The following is an 18,812-nucleotide window of genomic DNA, read 5'->3' on the forward strand; positions in this document are numbered from 1 at the left end:
ATGAGGTCATTGAGACATCCTCACACTCAGAAACCAGCCCCGACGATATTGAAGTGCCAGGCTAAGAGGGGTTCTTGTGGCACTGTCCCAGTCTCTGAGCCAGGAGGCCTGGGTTCAAGCCCCACCTGCTCCAGAGGTATGTCAGAACATCTCTGAACAGGTTCATTTATTAAAAAAACACTTGCTCGCATCACTTCGTTTGTAAAAGTCCTTTCTCATTGGAGGTGGGCATCATTGGCAAGAGCAGAATCTGTTGCCCAGAGTGCAGTTGAGCATTAAGCATATTGCTGTAGGTCTGGAGTCACATATAGGCCAGACCGGGTAAGAGCCATTCAATTTCCTTCTGAAAAGGAATTAGCGGACCAAATGATTTTCACAACAAATAATGATAGTTTTTTTTAAATGCCAATTCAAACCTCAGATACTACCCTTTTAGCCAGGCACCTCAATATTGTCAGTGCTGGTTTTTGATTGTGGTTTGATTTGATTTGATTTATTGTTGTCATATGTGCTGAGGTACAGTGAAAAGTTTTGTTCTACATGCAAAGTGTATAGAATAGAGTGAGGAATGCAATGTTACAGCTGCAGAGAAGGTGCACAGAGAGCGAGATCAACATTAAGTTTAAAATTTGAGCGCTCCATTCAACAGTCTAATAACAGTGGGGAAGAAGCTGTTCTTGAACCTGTTAGTTTGTGTGTTTAAGCCTCTGTAACTTCTGCCTGATAGCAGAGATTGGAAGAGATTATAACCGGGGTGGGATGGGTCTCTGATGATGCTGGCTGCCTTCCTGAGGCAGTGGGAAGTGTATATGGAAGGAATGTTGGACTGGGTGATGTTCACAATTCTTTGTACTTTCTTACAATCCTGGATGGAGCAGTTGCTATATCAGGACATGGATTATGAACCCTTTTCCCACAAGCCTTGTTCATAGTTGTCTGGTGGTATCACTGCCTTAGCACTGTATCCCTTACAGCATTAAAGACCAAAAAGCTCAGTTTAACCAATAGTTAGGCAGTGGATTCAATCCTGACCTTAACACGTGTCTTTCTTTGTTTGGTTAAACCATTTGTGTGGAGCACCGAAACGTGACACAGACTAGACTAAAGCACATCTCACCAGTAATAATGCCTCTGCATCCTACCACACAAAGATACATGAACTCAACTCCGTACTTTATTGTAAGATTCACTCTGCAGGAAGGTGGGGAGGTATCTGGTTCAGTGGTTAGCACGGCTGCCTCAGAGACCTGGGTTCAATTCCACCCTTGGTTGACTATTTGTGTAGGGTTTGCACGTTTCCCCCTGTGTCTGCATAGGTTTCCTCCCATAGAGTGGGATCCACTTTGGAGGGTCGGTATGGACTCAATGGGCTGAATGGACTGCTTCTGCACTGTAGGGATTCTAGGGTCATTATATTCCCTAAAAGCTCTCTGGAATAGATTTATCCAATTTCTATTGTAAGATTGTTAAATGAACAGCTAAGTTATAATAAAAATTGAAATGACATTTTTATTGAGGATATTTTGCATTATCTCACATTCTTGATTCTACAAAAAGTGATAGATATTGTACAGTATGGAAATAGATCCTTCAGTCCAACTCCACCAATGCTGACCAAATATCTTAAATTAATCTAGTCCCATTTGCCAGCATTTGGCCCATATCCCTCTAAACCCTTCTTATTCATACAGCCATCCAGATACTTTTAAATGTTGTCATTGTACCAGTCTCCAGCACTTCCTCTGGCAGTTCATTCCATACACGCACCATCCTCTGTGTGAAAAAATTGCCCCTTAGGTCCCTTTTAAATCTTTTCCTATCCCTATGCCCTCTCATTTTGGACATCCCTACCCTGGGAAAAAAGACCTTTGCTGTTCACCCTATCCATGCCCCGCGTGATTTTATAAACCTCTACAAGGTCACCGCTCAGCCTCCGATGCTCCAGGGAAAACAGCCCCAGCCTATTCAGCCTCTCCCTATAGCTCAAACCCTCCAACACTGGCAACATCCCTGTAGATCTTTTCTAAACCATTTTAAGTTTAACAACATCTTTCATATAACAGGGAGACCAAAATTTAATGCAACATTTCAAACCAATGTCCTGTACAGCCTCCCAACTCCTATACTCAACGTACTGACCAGTAAAGGCAAACATACAGATGCCTTTGTCACTCTCCTATATAACTGGGACTCCACTTTCAAGGATAATATAATTATAGTCTTTTTTTTCTCAAGTTATCACAATTGAGCTGAATGACATATTACCCGTAACAGCCTCAACTTTACATTCGTTACTTTCCAGGTATCCATACTTTTAACATTAATGAAATCTCATTTGAGACCTATGGGAGTGAATCCAAGATTTATCAGAGAGTGTACTGAGGATCTAAAATCTGGATTTAGGCTGTTGTCAGGAGCAATCATTTACTAACAACAGAATGGCTTCTTGATGCAAGTAACATAAAGTAACATTACAAAATGGCTTCTAGGCTGCAAATGGACAATTCTGTTTAAAATGGCTTTTAATGTTGCTAAAAGCTGCATTCCTGAACTAACTAAACCAAAGATTAGCAGACAATGCTTTCTTCACAGTATGGAACTAAGCTAGATAGGACATTACTCACCATCCTATCTAACCTTGGAGACACAGGTGGCAAGAGATAAGATGTGTAGATTAGATTACTTACAGTGTGGAAACAGGCCCTTTGGCCCACCAAGTCCACACTGACCCGCCGAAGCGCACCCACCCAGACCCATTCTCCTACATATACCCCTGCACCTAACACTACGGGCAATTTAACATGGCCAATCCACCTGAATTTGGACTGTGGGAGGAAACCAGAGCACCCAGAGGAAACCCACGCAGACACGGGGAGAATGCGCAAACTCCACACAGACAGTGGCCTGAGGCGGGAATTGAACCTGGGTCTCTGGCACTGTGAGGCAGCAGTGCTAACCACTGTGCCACTGTGCCGCCCCGTGTAAAACAAAGTTAGTTCCTAGGAAATAATGTCACCAACACGTGAAGGTACCTTATGTCTATAATGTCATTTTATTACATTTTATTGGATTTGCTCTGTAGTTAAGGCTGCATTATTCCTTAAGAATCATATAAAAATTGAGTTTGTTTTAAGCCATTTGTGCAGTTTCTCCATGGGACACAAAAGTGTTTAACGTCCCTGTTGCTGGACAACCTGAGCACGGCTGTGATAATGAAGTGTGAAATCTTGCCGAACCAGACCGAATTACGAGTGTTCTTTTGACCGAGGGACCCTCCTGTAGATCGAAATCTTCAGTGTAACAGTTTGGAAATATAATCAGAACCTCAGTTCTGAAGAAGGGTCACTGGACCCGAAACATAGATGCTGCCACGCCTGCTGAGTTTCTCCAGCAATTCCTGATTGTGTATAGCATCTGCAGTTCTTTGTATCTGTTTTTCCCCCAGTTTGGATCTTGGGGCGTGGGATGGCGATCGATAAATGAATGACAAAGTTTCAGGTTATACATTTAGGGCTGATATGAGGAAACATTTCTTCACTCAGAGAGTAGTGAATCTGTGTAATTCTCCATCACATAACATTGTGGAGGCCAAGTCACTGAATATATCCAAGGAATGTTTTTAAAACATGTAAAGGCAGCAATGGGTAATAAGACAAAGCAGGAAGGTGGAGGATCAGCCGTGATGGTATCGAATGGCACAGCAGGCTCAATGGGCCGAGTTTCTATGTTTCTATGGATTCAACAGCTGATCGCGTTACAACATGTCGCATTATTAATGCCACTTCTCACTCCATCTCGTCATTTTGTACTGCTCTTCTGGAGTACTGGAGAGAGGGGGAGCTGGAGGCATGGCAGCAGCTGGGGGTCCGGAGCAGTATCGCCTGGGGGTCCGAGCAGGGTCGTCTGGGGGTTTGGAGTGGAGTTGGCTGGGGGGTCTGAAGCAGGGAAGTGGCTGTGGTCCTGAGTCCAATGTGATTAGAGCGAGTCTGATGTGTCGATGATGAAGCTTCTCCAGCATCTGAGGAGTTGGGAGCAGGGAGCCCGAGGTTTCCCGGAGAGCAGGCTGAAGCTGGGGAGGCTGAGCCCTGACAGGGAGCACACTTAAGAAAGATTGTAGAACTTTGACCTTCATTGTTTTATTTTTTTCACTCAATACCATGAAGGACTGTAATGTTAACTTTTAACTTCATCTCTTTTATTTCTCCTTATACGATGAACAAAACTTTGAATTTTGTTTCTCGATGTTGCGACTTGTCCATATGTTTTGTACCTCGGTACCTTCACGTGTTGGTGACATTATAAACTTTTCACCGTACTCCAGCACTTATGACAGATAAGCTTACATCAAAAAAAATAAATCAAATCAATTCTCTACACCTGGTGACCTGGTGGCTAGTGTCAGGTTAGGTTCCACACAAGTTTGGCTCAGTGGGAATTAAAAAACGTTCCCTGAAGATAGAGAGGAGAGTGATGTCCATGGGAAACTGTTCATCCTATCTCTATTTGACGTGGCACGGTGGCTCAGTGGTTAGCACTGCTGCCTCACAGCACCAGGGACCCGGGTTTGACTCCAGCCTTGGGAGACTGTCTGTGTGGAGTTTGCACATTCTCCCCTTGTCTGCGTGCTCCCATTCCTTCCACAGTCCAATGATGTGCAGGTTAGGTGAATTGGCCATGGTAAATTGCCCATAGTGTTAGGTGCATTAGTCAGTGGGAAATGGGTCTGGGTGGGTTACTCTTTGGAGAGTCGGTGTGGACTGAAGGGCCTGTTTTTACACTGTAGAGAATCTAATCTATCACAGGTATCCGGGGATGTGCCCAAGATAGGACCTGGCTTCATCCCCAAGGATTTACTCCATGCCATGCCAAGAGACTGGCCGGGCACTCAATATGATCCTCTGATACGAGGATGACACCAAAAGGGCGAAAGAAGATGCCCACTAACACTCTTGACAGGTGGGAAACTCTAACTGATGATCAAAGCAAATAGCCACCAGCAGCTGAGCCTGGCATTCTGCCACCCTGCCAACATGTGCTTTGGGAAACCTCAAAGCAGGTACCCACCCTGCTGGAGAAAATCCTCCCAGAGGTATTGGCCAACTTCCTGTGTGGCACCTGTGGCAGACTTTGTCTTTCCCGAGTTGCCTTGTTCAACCATCACGTCAAGGTTGCAAGGCCTAACCTCACCAATGTTCTGAGGCAGCACTCCCACCATCTCTCTCAACGACAATCCAAACCATCCTCCAGATACTCAGGAGAAAGTGAGGTCTGCAGATGCTGGAGATCAGAGATGGAAATGTGTTGCTGGAAAAGCGCAGCAGGTCAGGCAGCATCTAGGGAACAGGAGAATCGACGTTTCGGGCATTAGCCCTTCTTCAGGAATGAGGGAAGTTGGTCCAGCAGGCCAAGATAAAAGATAGGGAGGAGGGACTTGGGGGAGGGGCGTCGGAAATGTGATAGGTGGAAAGAGGTCAAGGTGAGGGTGATAGGTCAGACTGGGGTGGGGGCGGAGAGGTCGGGAAGAAGATTGCAGGTTAGGAAGGCGGTGCTGAATTTGATGGATTTGACTGAGACAGGCTGGGGGGAGGGGAAATGAGGAAACTGGTGAAATCCGAGTCCAGATACTCAGGGCATTCAGGCACCAACATCAGTAATTACTTTTGCAAATGACCAAAATTACAAGCCAGAACTAAAAAAAAAGGTGTGGTGGGGGGGATATCTAGAGAAAAGGTACTGGAGGGGGAAATGTGATAGAGGGGTGTATGATTATGATCTGATAGACCAAGAAAAGCTCTTCCTGTGAGCTGGTGTTGACAAGAACTAGGGAACACAGATTTAAGGTTGTGGGTATGGGATGCCGGGAGGGATGTGAGGAGGAACTATTTGACTCTGAGAATGCTCACAACTTGACACTCATTGCCTCTGAAGTTGATGGAAAGAGAAACAGCATTGAATTGGAGGTAGCTCAGAGAAGGTTCACTCGATTAATTCCAAAGACAAAAGCTTGTCTTATGAGGAGAGATTGTGGCATTTAGGCCTGTGCTCACTAGAGTTTCGAAGAGCAGAGAGGATGTTCCTTGTGTGGGGCAATGTAGAAGGAGAAGTCATAGTTTTAGGATAATAGGCAGTAGATTTAAAACAGAGATGAGGAGGAATTATTTCTCCCAAAAGATGGTGAATCTATGGAATTCACTCCCCCAGAGAGCATGGTGAATGCTGGGATATTGAGTAAATCCAAGGAGGAGATTTCAAATCAGTAATGGGTTAAAGGGTTATGGGAGCGGGCAGGAAAGTGGAGTTAAGACCAAGGTAAGTTCAGAAATGATCGTATTGAATGGTGGAGCCGGCTCGAGAGTCTGAATGGTCTATCCCTGCTCCTAGTTCTTACATCCTTGTCAATTTTAAAAGGAAATTGAATGTGCACAGGAGGGAGATAACATTACATGGCTATGGAGAAAGGGATAGGGCAATGAGACAAACTGGATAGCTCAATCATATAGCAGAGAACAGGGAGGCACTTCTGTGTCCCCTTGACAAAATACCCTGCATCGTCAAGGTTAAGACACGATAACCCTGGAGGGTTGCTTCTCCATTAGAGAGAGAGAGATGACTGGTGGGAGGTTTAACCTGAGGATCACCACACCTCAGGCAAAGGGCAAGCTTGAGAAGGTAGCACTTTAATGGTGGCATCAGCTAGTTCAGGAATCCAACCCACGCTTTTCGCATCACCCTACATTGCAAACCAGCTCTCCAGCCAACTGAGCTAACCAACATCCATCAGCATTGCTTTGATATTATTCCTAAACATCTGAATGTTTCCTTTCCAACATCATAGAGTCATTATGGTAGAGAAGGAAGCCACTTGGTCCCTCAAACCAATGATATATGACAAAAATCTCCTTTAGTTATTGAGTTCCAGCTCTCTAGAGTCATAGTGTCATCCAGTACGGAAACAGATCCTTCAGTCCAACCAGTCCATGCCAACCCATAATCCCAAACTAAACTAGTCCCACCTGCCAGCACTTGGCCCCTATCCCTCCAAAATGTCCTATTTGTGTACTTATCCAAATGTCTTTCAAACATTGTAACTCCACCCACATACATCGCTTCCTCTGGAAACCATACTCTGTATAAAGAAAATTGCCCCCTATGTCTTTTTTTTAAATCTTTCTCCTCTCACCTTAAAAATATGCCCCCTAGACTTGAAATCCCCCATCCTAAGGAAAAGAGAATTGCCATTCACCTTATCTATACCCCTCAGGATTTTATAAACCTCTGTAAAGCTCACCCCTCAACCACTTATTCTCCATTGAAGAATTCCCAGCCTATCCAGACTCTCCTTATAACTCAATCCCTCCATTCCCAGCAATATCCTGGTCAATGTCTTCTGAACCCTCTCCACTTCAATAATGACCTTCCTATGACAGGGCAACCAGAACTGGCTACATCACAAGAGGTCTCACCAATGTCCTGTGCAACTGCACAACCTCAACATAACTTCTAATCCCTGAACACCCCAATACTCTAGTACTGTACCACAGCTAGTCTTGCCTGTAGGGCCCTATGTCAGGGCACTATCCACTTCATGCCTATTGTCTACTCAATCAGTCGCAAAAGAGCAGAGAGAATTCTAAGCTGCCTTGACATTAAATCCCATACTGTAACACTGAATGTCTCCAACCCAATGTCTCTCCTTGGCTGGGCTGCCCAGTACAGAAAGGCTTTTATGTTGAAACTCATGTCCATCTGGAGCTGGTATCAAAGCTGGTTGCTAAGGACTCTCCATTTAATCTGTCTGAACTGCTTTTGAACCTGGGTCCCAGAGATGAAAGAAGAAAGTTGTTTCCCAACATGAAACTGGAGCCATCAGTAACTCGGTCTGACCTGGATCTGAACCAATCCAAAAGAATCCACAGGAGCCGTGAAACTGGAGAAGGCTCTGACCCCTTAGCCACCTAACGTCTTGCACCTTGCAGCCTCCATCAGGAGAGGACTTGAATTGCACTTCTGGCCTTAGCTAGTCAAGTCACCCCGGGGTCGCTCGGAGCAAGTCGACAATTGGTTTATCCTTTATGAGACATGGGCATCGCTGGCAAGACCAGCGTTCATTGCCCATTCCTGAATTGCCTGACAACTGAAGCCCATCTCAGAGGGCATTTAAGGGTCAACCACAAATCCGCAGGCCTGGAATTGTTGCCCATCCCTAATTACCCCTCCAACCAGGTGGCTTGCTGGCTCCATCCCAGACGTCAGATAAGAGTCAACCTCATTGCTATGGGTCTGCATTTGTTGTCCAATCCTAATTATCCCATCAACCAGGTGGCTCAGGAGGGCTATCCCAGGGGGCAGTTAAATATCGGACAAATTGTTGTGACTTTGGAGTCTCACGTAGGACAGACACAGATTCCCTTTCCAAAAAATGACTTTAATGAATCGCTTCTGCGTTGATTGTTAACTGTTTGCCTGGCCCCTACCATCAAGACTAGTTTCCCACTTCAGGTTTGAATTCCACCAGATGCACTGGTGCTGGGATTCAAACTCATGGCTCCTTCTGCCCCTGTCCCAGACATCAGCCAGGGCCACCCTACCATCAGGAGAGACAGCAGAGAATAACTATATTGCTCTTCTTCTGAAGGGATTAGGAAGGGGGAAGTGAAGGCCCAGTAGTATTATGACTGAACTAGTCATCCAGACTCACAAGTAATGTCCTTGGGGATCTGGGCTCCAACCAGGGCAGATGGTGGCATTCAAACCCAATACAAATCTGGAATACGGGCGGCACGGTGGCTCAGTGGTTAGCACTGCTGCCTCACAGCGCCAAGAACCCAGGTTCAATTCCATCCCCAGGCAACTGTCTGTGTGCAGTTTGCACATTCTCCCCGTGTCTGCGTGGGGTTCCTCCAGGTGTTTCCTCCCACAGTCCAAAATGTACAGGTTAGGGTGAATTGGCCATGCTAAATTGCCCATAGTGTTCAGGGTTGTGTAGGTTAGGTGCACTAGTCAGGGGTAAAATGCAGAATAATAGGGTAGGGGGAATGGATCTGGGTGGGTTACTCTTCAGAGGGTTGATGTGGACTTCTTGAGCCGAAGAGCCTGTTTCCACACTGTAGCGATTTTAACACTATGTAGTAGTGTTATAATGGACAGTGAAGAAGGTTATCTAAGATTACAAAGAGGTCTTGATCAATTGGGCCAATGGGCTGAGGAGTGGCAGATGGAGGTTAATTGGATAAATGTGAGGTAATACATTTCGGTAAACTAAACATGGACAGGACTTATATAATTAATAGTAGGGCTCTGGGTAGTGTTGCAGAACACAAGGACCGAGGGGTTCAGGTACATAATTCTTTGAAACTGTGTCACAGGTAGACAGGGGAGTTAAGAAGGCATTTAACACACTTGTCTTCATTGCTCACACCTTTGAATATAGGAGTTGGGACGTCATGTTCTGATTGTACAGGACATTGGTGAGACCTCTTCTCGAGTACTGTGTCCAGTTCTGGTCGCTCTGCTATAGGAAGGATATTATTAAGCTGGAGAGGGTTCAGAAAAGATTTACCAGAATGTTGCTGGGATTGGAAAGTTTGAGATAGGGACATTTTTCAAAGGAGCATAGGATCATATTAAGGTTTATGAAATCATGAGGTGCATAGATAAGGTGAATGACACCCATGGATGGGGGAGGGGGGGTTCAAAAGTAGGGGGAATATTTTTAAGGTGAAAGGAGAGATATTTAAAAAAGACAGGAGGGGCGATTTCTTTTTACACAGAGAGTAGTTCCTGTACCAAATGTACTTCCAGAGGAAGTGGTGAATGTGGATACAGTTATGATGTTTTAAAAACATTTGGATAAGTACATGAATAAGAAATGTTAAAGGGATATGCAGGTGGGATTAATATAAACACAGGAGGTGGGGCTCATGTAGTTTGGGATTACGACCAGCAGGATCTGGTCGGACCGAATGGTCTGTTTCCATGCTGTATGACTCTATGACTCTATTGATCTGATCTGGTTCACTACTGCCCTTCTGGAGAAGGTAACCGCTGTCCTTACCTGGTCTGGCCTAAACAGGACTCCAGGTTGACCTTTAACTATCCTCTGGGCAATTAGGGATGAACAATAAATACGGGTTTTTTTAAAATCACCATTGTAGGACTTGTTTCATCAAGCAGACAGAAAAGCCCTACGGAATAAGGTCTGTATCTGAAGGACCAGACCCAACCCCATGGCCAATCCACCCTGACCTGCACATCTTTGGACTGTGGGAGGAAACTGGAGCACCCGGAGGCAACCCACACAGACACGGGGAGAATGTACAAACTCCACACAGTCAGTCACCTGAGGCAGGAATCGAACCTGGGACCCTGGTGCAGCACTCCCTGAAAAACAGTCTGGCAAGTCTTGTTCTGAAATCCGAATGTGGGATTTGAACCCAAAACCTTACAACACCAAGGTAAGGGAGCTACAGTCTGAGTGACAGGAAAGATGCTGCTGTTTTACACACTATAGTCAATTTCCCCTTTGGAACTACGACTACACTTTCTCTGGAAATGTGTCAATGTTTGTGGAGTTAGACAGGAGAAGATTGATACTCCCATAACCTTGAGCAATATGCAGAGGTTCTGTTGATGGGAGGTTCTCTCTTTAGTCACCTCCACCCATTGAAAAACAGAGAAACATTTGGAAGCTTCACCAATATTTATTAATACAGACACAAGGGAGATATACTCTTCCCGTGGGAAAAATCCATCTCCCCGAGCTGTTACACAACACTAATTTTCATGCAACTTTTTACATGGTGTTACATTATCAGAATGTATCAATCACCTAAAGTAGACGTGATTCTATTCAATCATAGAATTCTTACAATGAAAAGAGGCCATTCTGTCCATGAAGTCTGCTCCAACCCTCCAAAGAGACCCCCACCGAGACCCAACCCGCATGGCTAATCCACCTGACCCGTGCATCCCTGAACACTTTGGGCCATTTCCCATGGCCAATCCACCTGACCTGCACATCTTTAGGTTGTGGGAGGAAACCCACGCAGACACGGGGAGAATGCACAAACTCCACACAGGCAGTCACCCGAGGCTGGAATCAAACCTGGGTCCCTGGTGCTGTGAGGCAGCAGTGCTAACCGCTGAGCCACCCAATTCCACTCAGCTCCAATGTTTGAATAGTAAATTAAAACCGGGAAGTAAATAGGCGGCAAATTGCTGTGTCTTTAATCTTGTTTTGACAGGACATCTAACCACTACTGACTGGAATATCTTACCTGGTTGTTGCCCCAGTACAATGTCTAAGGTGGCACATGTAGGCTTCCATTCAAGATAAAGGAAGCATTTACTTTGGGCATCATTCAGACTGGAGTGCTATCCTTCCTCTGCCCTGCAGGAATCTTTCGTACCTCTGGGACATGACCATTTGTTATAACCCTCTCTACTCTGGTTGTGCCACGCTTGTACTGCTAACATATCTGACCCCAAGCAACCTTAATACGCTGGATTAGTTCATCCATTTTCCTAATCTCTGTGACTTGCCCCAAATGCTAACCTACTGAATTTTTTTAGGTTAGATTACTGACAGTGTGGAAACAGGCCCTTCGGCCCAACAAGTCCACACCGACCCTCTGAAGAGCAACCCACCCAGACCCATTCCCCTACATTTACCCCTTCACCTAACAATACAGGCAATTTAGCATGGCCAACTCACCTAACCTGCACATGTTTGGATTGTGGGAGGAAACCGGAGCACCCGGTGGAAACTCACGCAGACACGGGGAGAATGTGTAAACTCCACACAGACAGTTGCCTGAGGCGGGAATTGAACCCGGGTATCTGACGCAGTGAGGCAGCAGTGCTAACCACTGTGTCACCGCGCCGCCTTACATAAATATATATATATATATATATACTGAACATTTATTAAACTTTTATTGTACTTGATTATTTCTCTTTCAGTCAGCGTGTCAATACTGGCAAGAGTTTTCTTAGCCAATCTCCACAGAGCTTCCAGAAAAACAAGTGTCAATGTTTGGAGAGTACAGTTTACCCAGTGTACCAATAATTACAGGTGCTTCCTAGGAATCTACCAAAAAGGAGTGAGTGTTCCCAAATACAGGAGACAAATAGCATGCCATGAGAAATGACCTCCATTGTCCATTTGTGCACATGCATTCAACAGGATTACCATCTCTTCTAACCATCCCTTAACTTTATTTCTTTATTTTTCTATTTTCATGCTAAGAAGACTTGTAATGCTGAACTTTATAACTTATTTTTTTACTTTCCTATTTCTGTACCTGAGATTTTGTATCTAGGTACTTTGTATCTAAGATGGCGTCATATGTGGTGACATGATACACTTTGCATTGTACTCTTGTACTCCATACTTGAGTCCACGTGACAACAAAACCTAAGTCTAAATCTATAACTTGCAGTTTGGACAATAATAAGCCTGGTCTAGCATGTCCTTGTTATAATTGTGGATTACAAAATTGCAATGTAATTGCAATCTTGCATTTAGGTTTAAAAGTCATATAGAGTTAGTGTCTTCAACCCAACTGCTATGCAACTCTTCTGGAATGGTGTTGATACGCTCAAATTTAGTTTGTTAACTCAACCAATTTAGACCATCACACGGTCATCATATCCCGAGGTGGGTCTTGAAGTTGCATCGTCTTCCTTGAAGACAGACTCACTGAGGTACAGGTACACCACCTCTGATATCAAACAGCAGTTGGATGGGAGTTGTGATCCGCCCACATTATATGTCGAGCTCCCAGAAGCTTTGACCAATATTCCAACACGCCCCTCATCATAAACTCACTAGGTGAAGCACCTGACAGAGAAGGGTCCATGCTGACCAGTAATGTCAGCTATGTTTCTATCCCCCTTTTCAGATTGCTATGTCGCTCCTGATTACAGTGAGGATAGAAAAATGTTATGAGAATGTAAGGCTTGGCAGCGGGAGTAAGCCATTTGGCCCTCCTAGCCTGCTTCACCATGCTATAAGATCTGAGACATTCCAGCATTTTCTACAGCATTCCGGCCCCCTCTCAGCTCGAAAATCACAAAACAGAGCGGGATATAAACGGACTTTTTCTCAGCCTGGATGAGGCAGTAGGCCTCTGTGGATACAAAAGAATCAGGCCCAAGTTTCTCTGTCCTTCCTTTCCGATCGGCCTTCCCACTCTCGGGCAAGCACTGATTCTTAGCAAGTCATTCACCATCAATGTCTCATCAATGAGAAGGAAAATCATCCAAGCCTGCTTTTGTAGCTGGACTGTGTGGAACACACGCTTCCACTCTGCTCTGGCCCATCCCATTTTTTCCAATCCCCTCCTTACTCTTCACACAGCCCAGAATGAGGCCTTTCTGCCCATCGTGCCTGCACTGGCCTTTGGGAGGAAATGAGGACACAACGTTCCAACGCCACAACAGACAGTCGCCCAAGGATGGAATCAAACCCAGGTCCCTGGCTCAGTAACCACTGAGACTGTTTCACCCATAGGATGTTTCCTCTTTCAGGGGAGCCTAAAACAGTGGGGACACAGTTCAAGAGTAAGATGCCCCCTTTCTAAGATAGAGATGCAAAGAGTGCAGAAGGTGACAGAAGCCTGACCCTTAAATATTTATTTATGGCTGAGTGAAATCGTTTTCTGATTGTCAAGGGAGTCATAGACTCATGGGAGGTGGCGGGGGGGGGGGGGGGGATGGAGGGAGGGAAAGCTAACAGGAAAGTGGAGCCAAGACCACAACCAGAGACCACAGCCTTACAACCTTCCCAAAGCAGCTTCACCCCTCACGTCAAATGCTTTGCCTGGTGAGTGTATAAAGAGAGGCTGGTTGCAATATTGGCAGAAGGAACTCCAGGCATACTGAGGGCTGATCACAACCATCTAGATTCCCATCCAACTGTGCTTTGATATCAGAAATGATGTACTTGTACTGCAGAGAGCCCAGGTTTAGGACCCACCTTAGGATGTGTTGGCCATTTCCAAATTGGTTGATTTAAGAAATATGTTCTGAAGCAGGCTTGAAGGGCCAAATGGCCTACATCTGCTCCCATTCCCTATGTCTTACGTTCTTACAATTTCTTTTATCCTCACTCCAGTTAGAAAGAGCAATGCTTCCACACTGCCCACTGAATTGAGTTAAATCTCATCATAAATCCAGTCCCTCACCACTGAAAACCCAGTGCTTGATAATTAACACATCGCTTGTGTTCAATGAATCAACTCGGAGAAAGTGAGGACTGCAGATGGCTGGAGATCAGAGTCAAAAAGTGTGGCGCTGGAAAAGCACAGCCGGTCAGGTAGCATCCGAGGAGCAGGAGAGTCAACAACGTTTCGAGCATGAGCCCTTCGGGAATGAGGAACCTTCACAGTCGGGAGCTTCACATTCCTGATGAAGAGCTCATGCCCAAAACGTCGACTCTCCTGCTCCTCGGATGCTGCCTGACCAGCTGTGCTTTTCCATCACCCCACGTTTTGACTTCAATGAATCAAGACTCACTGAAGAAGACAGTGGACTCATTCACTGTCTGTTTACTGTGACCAGTGTGTTACTCATTAAAATTCCTGAAACATTAAAACATTTCTTATTGAATGGCTTTTCGGTGGAAATCAAGATATTTGTGTTTGCCTCTGGCATCTGAAGTTCCTAAAAAGGTTTGAAAACAAATGAACAGTTACTGATTATGCTCTCCCCCAGCAGTTTAAAGTGCAATTTGTTTTGATTTTTCAAGATGTCCACACTGTTCACTTTTATCGCACGAAGGGTCTCGAACGGTCGTTGGTAACAGTAGGCCGCAGCTTGACAGTGGCAAATGGATTGGTTCCCCTGTGAATAAAGACACAATTAATTAGCAACCACTCCCATTCTCACCCCCTCTTCCAAATTTTGTCAGAACACAAGATGTGGGAGCAGCAGTAGGCCTTTGATCCTGGCTAATCTGATGTGGCCTACACTCCATTTTCCTGCCTGTCCCTCCGATAGCTCTGCAGGTCAAAGATCTTTCTAACTCAGTCTTGATTAAAATATGTGTCCCAGACTCCACTGCTGTCTGGGGAATAGCACTTCAAACACTAACAATCCCCTGAGAAAAGAAATTCCTCCTCATCACTGGCTTAAATAAGCGACCCCTTTATCTTTCTAAATCATGTCTTCTAGATCCAGGTTCCTCCACAAAAAAGTAGTTTTCTTTGACATTTGCAGCGTCGGTGTGGGTGTCACTGGCAGGAACAGTATTGTTTGCCCAGCCCTAACTGCCTCTTGGACTGAGTGCCTTGCTTGGCAATTTGAGGGAGCAGTTAACATTGCTGTGGGTCTGGAGTCACAAGTAGGCCAGATCTAGTGAGGAGATTGTCTTCTCTGAAGGACACGACTGAATCAGATGAATTTTAGTAACAGGCGACGATAGTCTTACAGTCACCGTTACTGAAACTAGCTTTCAGTCTGAGTTGTTTTAATTGAATATTAAAGTCCATGAGCTACTATTGTGGGATTTGAACCCATGTTCTGAGACCATTAGCCCAAGATCTCTGGATTACTTAGCCAGGGACTTGGCCAATGCACCACTATCTTCTTTGTGGCTCAACATGGAATAGTCAAACTCATTTGGAGATATGGGCCAGGGGCAGGCAGGTGGGACTAGCTTAGTTTGGGATTATGGTCAGCATGGACTGGATGGACAGAAGGGTCTGTTTCCATGCTGTATGACTCTATGAGCCCGCTCTGCTAATTGGTCTGTCCTTACACTTACCATTGCTCATCCTACATGCTCTTCTTTGTGATGCAACACTGACCACTTGGAATGTAAGTAGACTCCTCGCTAAGGGAGTCCTTCAGAACATAAGACCTTAAGAAATAAGACCAGGAGTAGGCTGTTCAGCCCCTTTAGCCTACTCCACCATTCAATAGGATATTGGCTGATCCAACACATCCCTATCCTTTTCCTTGGTAGCACAGTGGCTCAGTGGTTAGTACTGCTGCCTCACAGCACCATGGTCCCAGGTTCGATTCCAGCCTCGGGTGACTGTCTGTGTGGAGTTTGCACATTCTCCCCGTGTCTGCGTGGGTTTCCTCTTGGTGCTCTGGTTTCCTCCCACAATCCAAAGATGTGCAGGTCAGGTGAATTGGCCATGCTAAATTGCCCGTAGTGTTAGGTGCAGTAGTCAGAGGGAAATGGGTCTAGGTAGGTTACTCTTCGGAGAGTCAGTGTGGACTGGTTGGGCCGAAGGGCCTGTTTCCACACTGTAGGGAATCTAAACTTTTCCCATAACCCTTGATTCCTCTCCTAGCTCTCTCAGCCTTAAATATACCACTGTAAGCAAGAGAAATAGAGTTAGTTAGCTCAGTTGGCTTGTAATGTAAAGTAATACCAACAGTTTGGGGACAATTCTCACACTGTCTGAGGTTACCAGAAAGGAATGTCCTTCTCAACCTCTCCCCTCACCAGAGATGTAGTGACCCTCAGGTTAAACCCTACCTCTCTCTATGAGAGAGCAGCCCTGGTAACAGTATGGCAACTTTATCGTTTTTTTTATACCCCTCGTTAACTAAGTTGCTAAAACCTGACTGGCCATCAAACAGCCTTCTCTTACATTTTTACAATTACAAAAAGGGAACTGTTCAATAATGTTATTTTGAGGAGATTTAATTCCTGAAGACAGCCATACTTATTGGCCATACTTATTGAGCATTTCCAAATGATCGACCACAGAACATTGCATGAGCACTAAAGGCCAATCTTTATCTGAAAGGGACGGACAGAGAAGAAAGGCAAGGGCCTGAATATGAGAAGCAGATAAAGACCAGCATGGAAAGGTGAAGATACACAGAAAACTGTAGCAACATCGCACCAACTAACACACACGAGATTGGCATGACTTCAATGGTCGAACAACACTGTTACCAGGTAAACCTGGCAGCCAAAGGGCTGGCATACTCAAGGTCAGCTCTCACACATTAAGACAATTGATTGTGTCAAGTGTTTCTCAAATGTTACCTATACTCTCGAGAGGACGTCTTACCTTGGGAAGAGCTCTGGTTGGCTGTCGGAGCTACTTAATTTCTAAGAAGACAAGAAGAAATGAAAAGTTACTGTTCATTAGGGTGAAGGGTCTTAACACAGCAAATCCGCAGTTTTGGATTCTTTGAGAGATACACCTGCACCGTTTCAGAAATTTATTGGTAGTTTATGAGCCATAATACTTTCTTTTAGATCAGGGAGACATTTTATGACAAAGTTACAGCAGTATGTATTGTTAAAATTGTGGGTGATTGGTATAACGTCTGGTTTTTATGAGTAACTTGCACATTGTGTGTTTCTAAGATATCCTGCAGAAATGGAACTTCAAGATTTTATGCAGCTAAGGATTATGTAGAGTGATGAAAAAAAAATGCACCGTAAAGGGTGAATAGGAGGAACTCAGGGAAGGATCATGAATGAGGGGGGCACAGGTTTAAAGAAGCTTGTAAAAGACACAAATATTAAGAGTGTTTTCCACAGCAAGTGGTTAAGGAATGGAATGCGCTGCCTCAGAGTGCGGTGGAAGCAAATGAACCCAAGGCACCCCAAAGGGAATTAGACTGTTCTTTGAAAAGGAGCAATGGGTAGGGCTTTAAGGAGAAGGGGCAGTCACAAAAGGATGGCTCTGGATAAGCACAGCAGGTCAGGCAGCATCCGAGGAGCAGGAGAGTCGATGTTTCGGCATCACATTCCTGATGAAGGGCTTATGCCCGAAATGTCAACTTTCCTGTTTCTCAGACGCTGTCTGACCTGCTGTGCTTTCCCAGCGCCGCACTTTTCGACTCTGACTCTCCAGCATCTGCAGTCCTCACCTTTTCCATTAAGGAGAAGGGGAATGGGACATGAGGTGCTTTGGAGAGCTAGCATGGACACATTGGGCTGAATGGCCTTTGTCTGTGCTGTAACAATTCTGGGTTCTGTTGGAGACCCCAACTTAAAAAGTAAGTTTCACAATACACCAAATTTTTGTTGGGCTTTTCGCAAATATTTAGTTTTCATAACTACTCACACAAGTAAACACCCCTCCCACCAATCTTGATAGCTCTCTTACACCCAGCCCCTCTGATATCATCATTTTGGTGTCACATCAAGAATAACTTCTGAAAACATGACTTGAGTCAATTAGTCTCCTCTTCCTAGCTACTGAATACCAGTCCTTTGCCCCCTTCCCTTTACCTCAACCAGCCTTAAAAAGCACACCAACTGAATATTCTCTTTGCCAAACCCTTAGTTCCATATGAAACAAAGACAGAGAGTGCTGGAGAAACTCAGCAGCACTGGCAGCATCTGTAGAGAGAGAAACAGAGTTAATGTTTCGAGTCCGGTGACCCCTCAATAGAGCTGTAGATTAATATTTGGTTTCAACTCCCTGAAGTTACCGTTGACCAGAAACTGAACTAGTCCAGCCATATAAAGAGTATGGTTGCAAGAAGAGGTCAGAGGCTGGGAATTCTATGATCAGTAATTAACTTCTTGACTCCTCAAAGCCTGTCCACCATCTACAAGGCACAAGTCAGGAGTGTGATGGAATATTTCCCACTTGCCCTGGATGGGTGCAGTGCCAACAACACTCAAGAAGCTTGATACCATCCAGGAAGAAGCATCCCACTTGACTGGCACCACATCCACCACCTTCAACATGCACTCCCTCCACCATCGACACACACACAACACTGGCAGCAGTGTGTACGATTTACAAGATATACTGCAACAACTCACTAAGGCTCCTTCATGAGTACCTCCCAAAGCCACCAATCCCAACCACATGGAAGGGCAA

General features: G+C 45.1%; 1 protein-coding gene across 3 annotated transcripts in view; it reads right to left on the bottom strand.

Annotated features, from left to right (window-relative positions):
* Positions 1 to 10,662: 10,662 nt before the first annotated feature.
* The window catches only part of LOC122541977 (BAR/IMD domain-containing adapter protein 2-like 2), a 73,240-nt gene continuing 65,090 nt past the window's right edge, over positions 10,663 to 18,812 (bottom strand). For all 3 annotated transcript variants that reach the window (XM_087978298.1, XM_043679272.2, XM_087978299.1), the window contains 2 exons: positions 17,037 to 17,077; positions 10,663 to 14,844 (listed from right to left, as the gene is read on the bottom strand). In XM_087978298.1, coding sequence (XP_087834424.1) covers positions 14,769 to 14,844; positions 17,037 to 17,077 — 117 coding nt within the window. In that variant the 3' untranslated portion in view covers positions 10,663 to 14,768. The remainder of the gene's footprint in view (positions 14,845 to 17,036; positions 17,078 to 18,812) is intronic.

This window comes from Chiloscyllium plagiosum, unplaced genomic scaffold (genome assembly GCF_037043375.1).
Source record: "Chiloscyllium plagiosum isolate Xiang-an unplaced genomic scaffold, Cpla_swu_hap1 HiC_scaffold_33, whole genome shotgun sequence".
Taxonomy (NCBI): Eukaryota; Metazoa; Chordata; class Chondrichthyes; order Orectolobiformes; family Hemiscylliidae; genus Chiloscyllium; species Chiloscyllium plagiosum.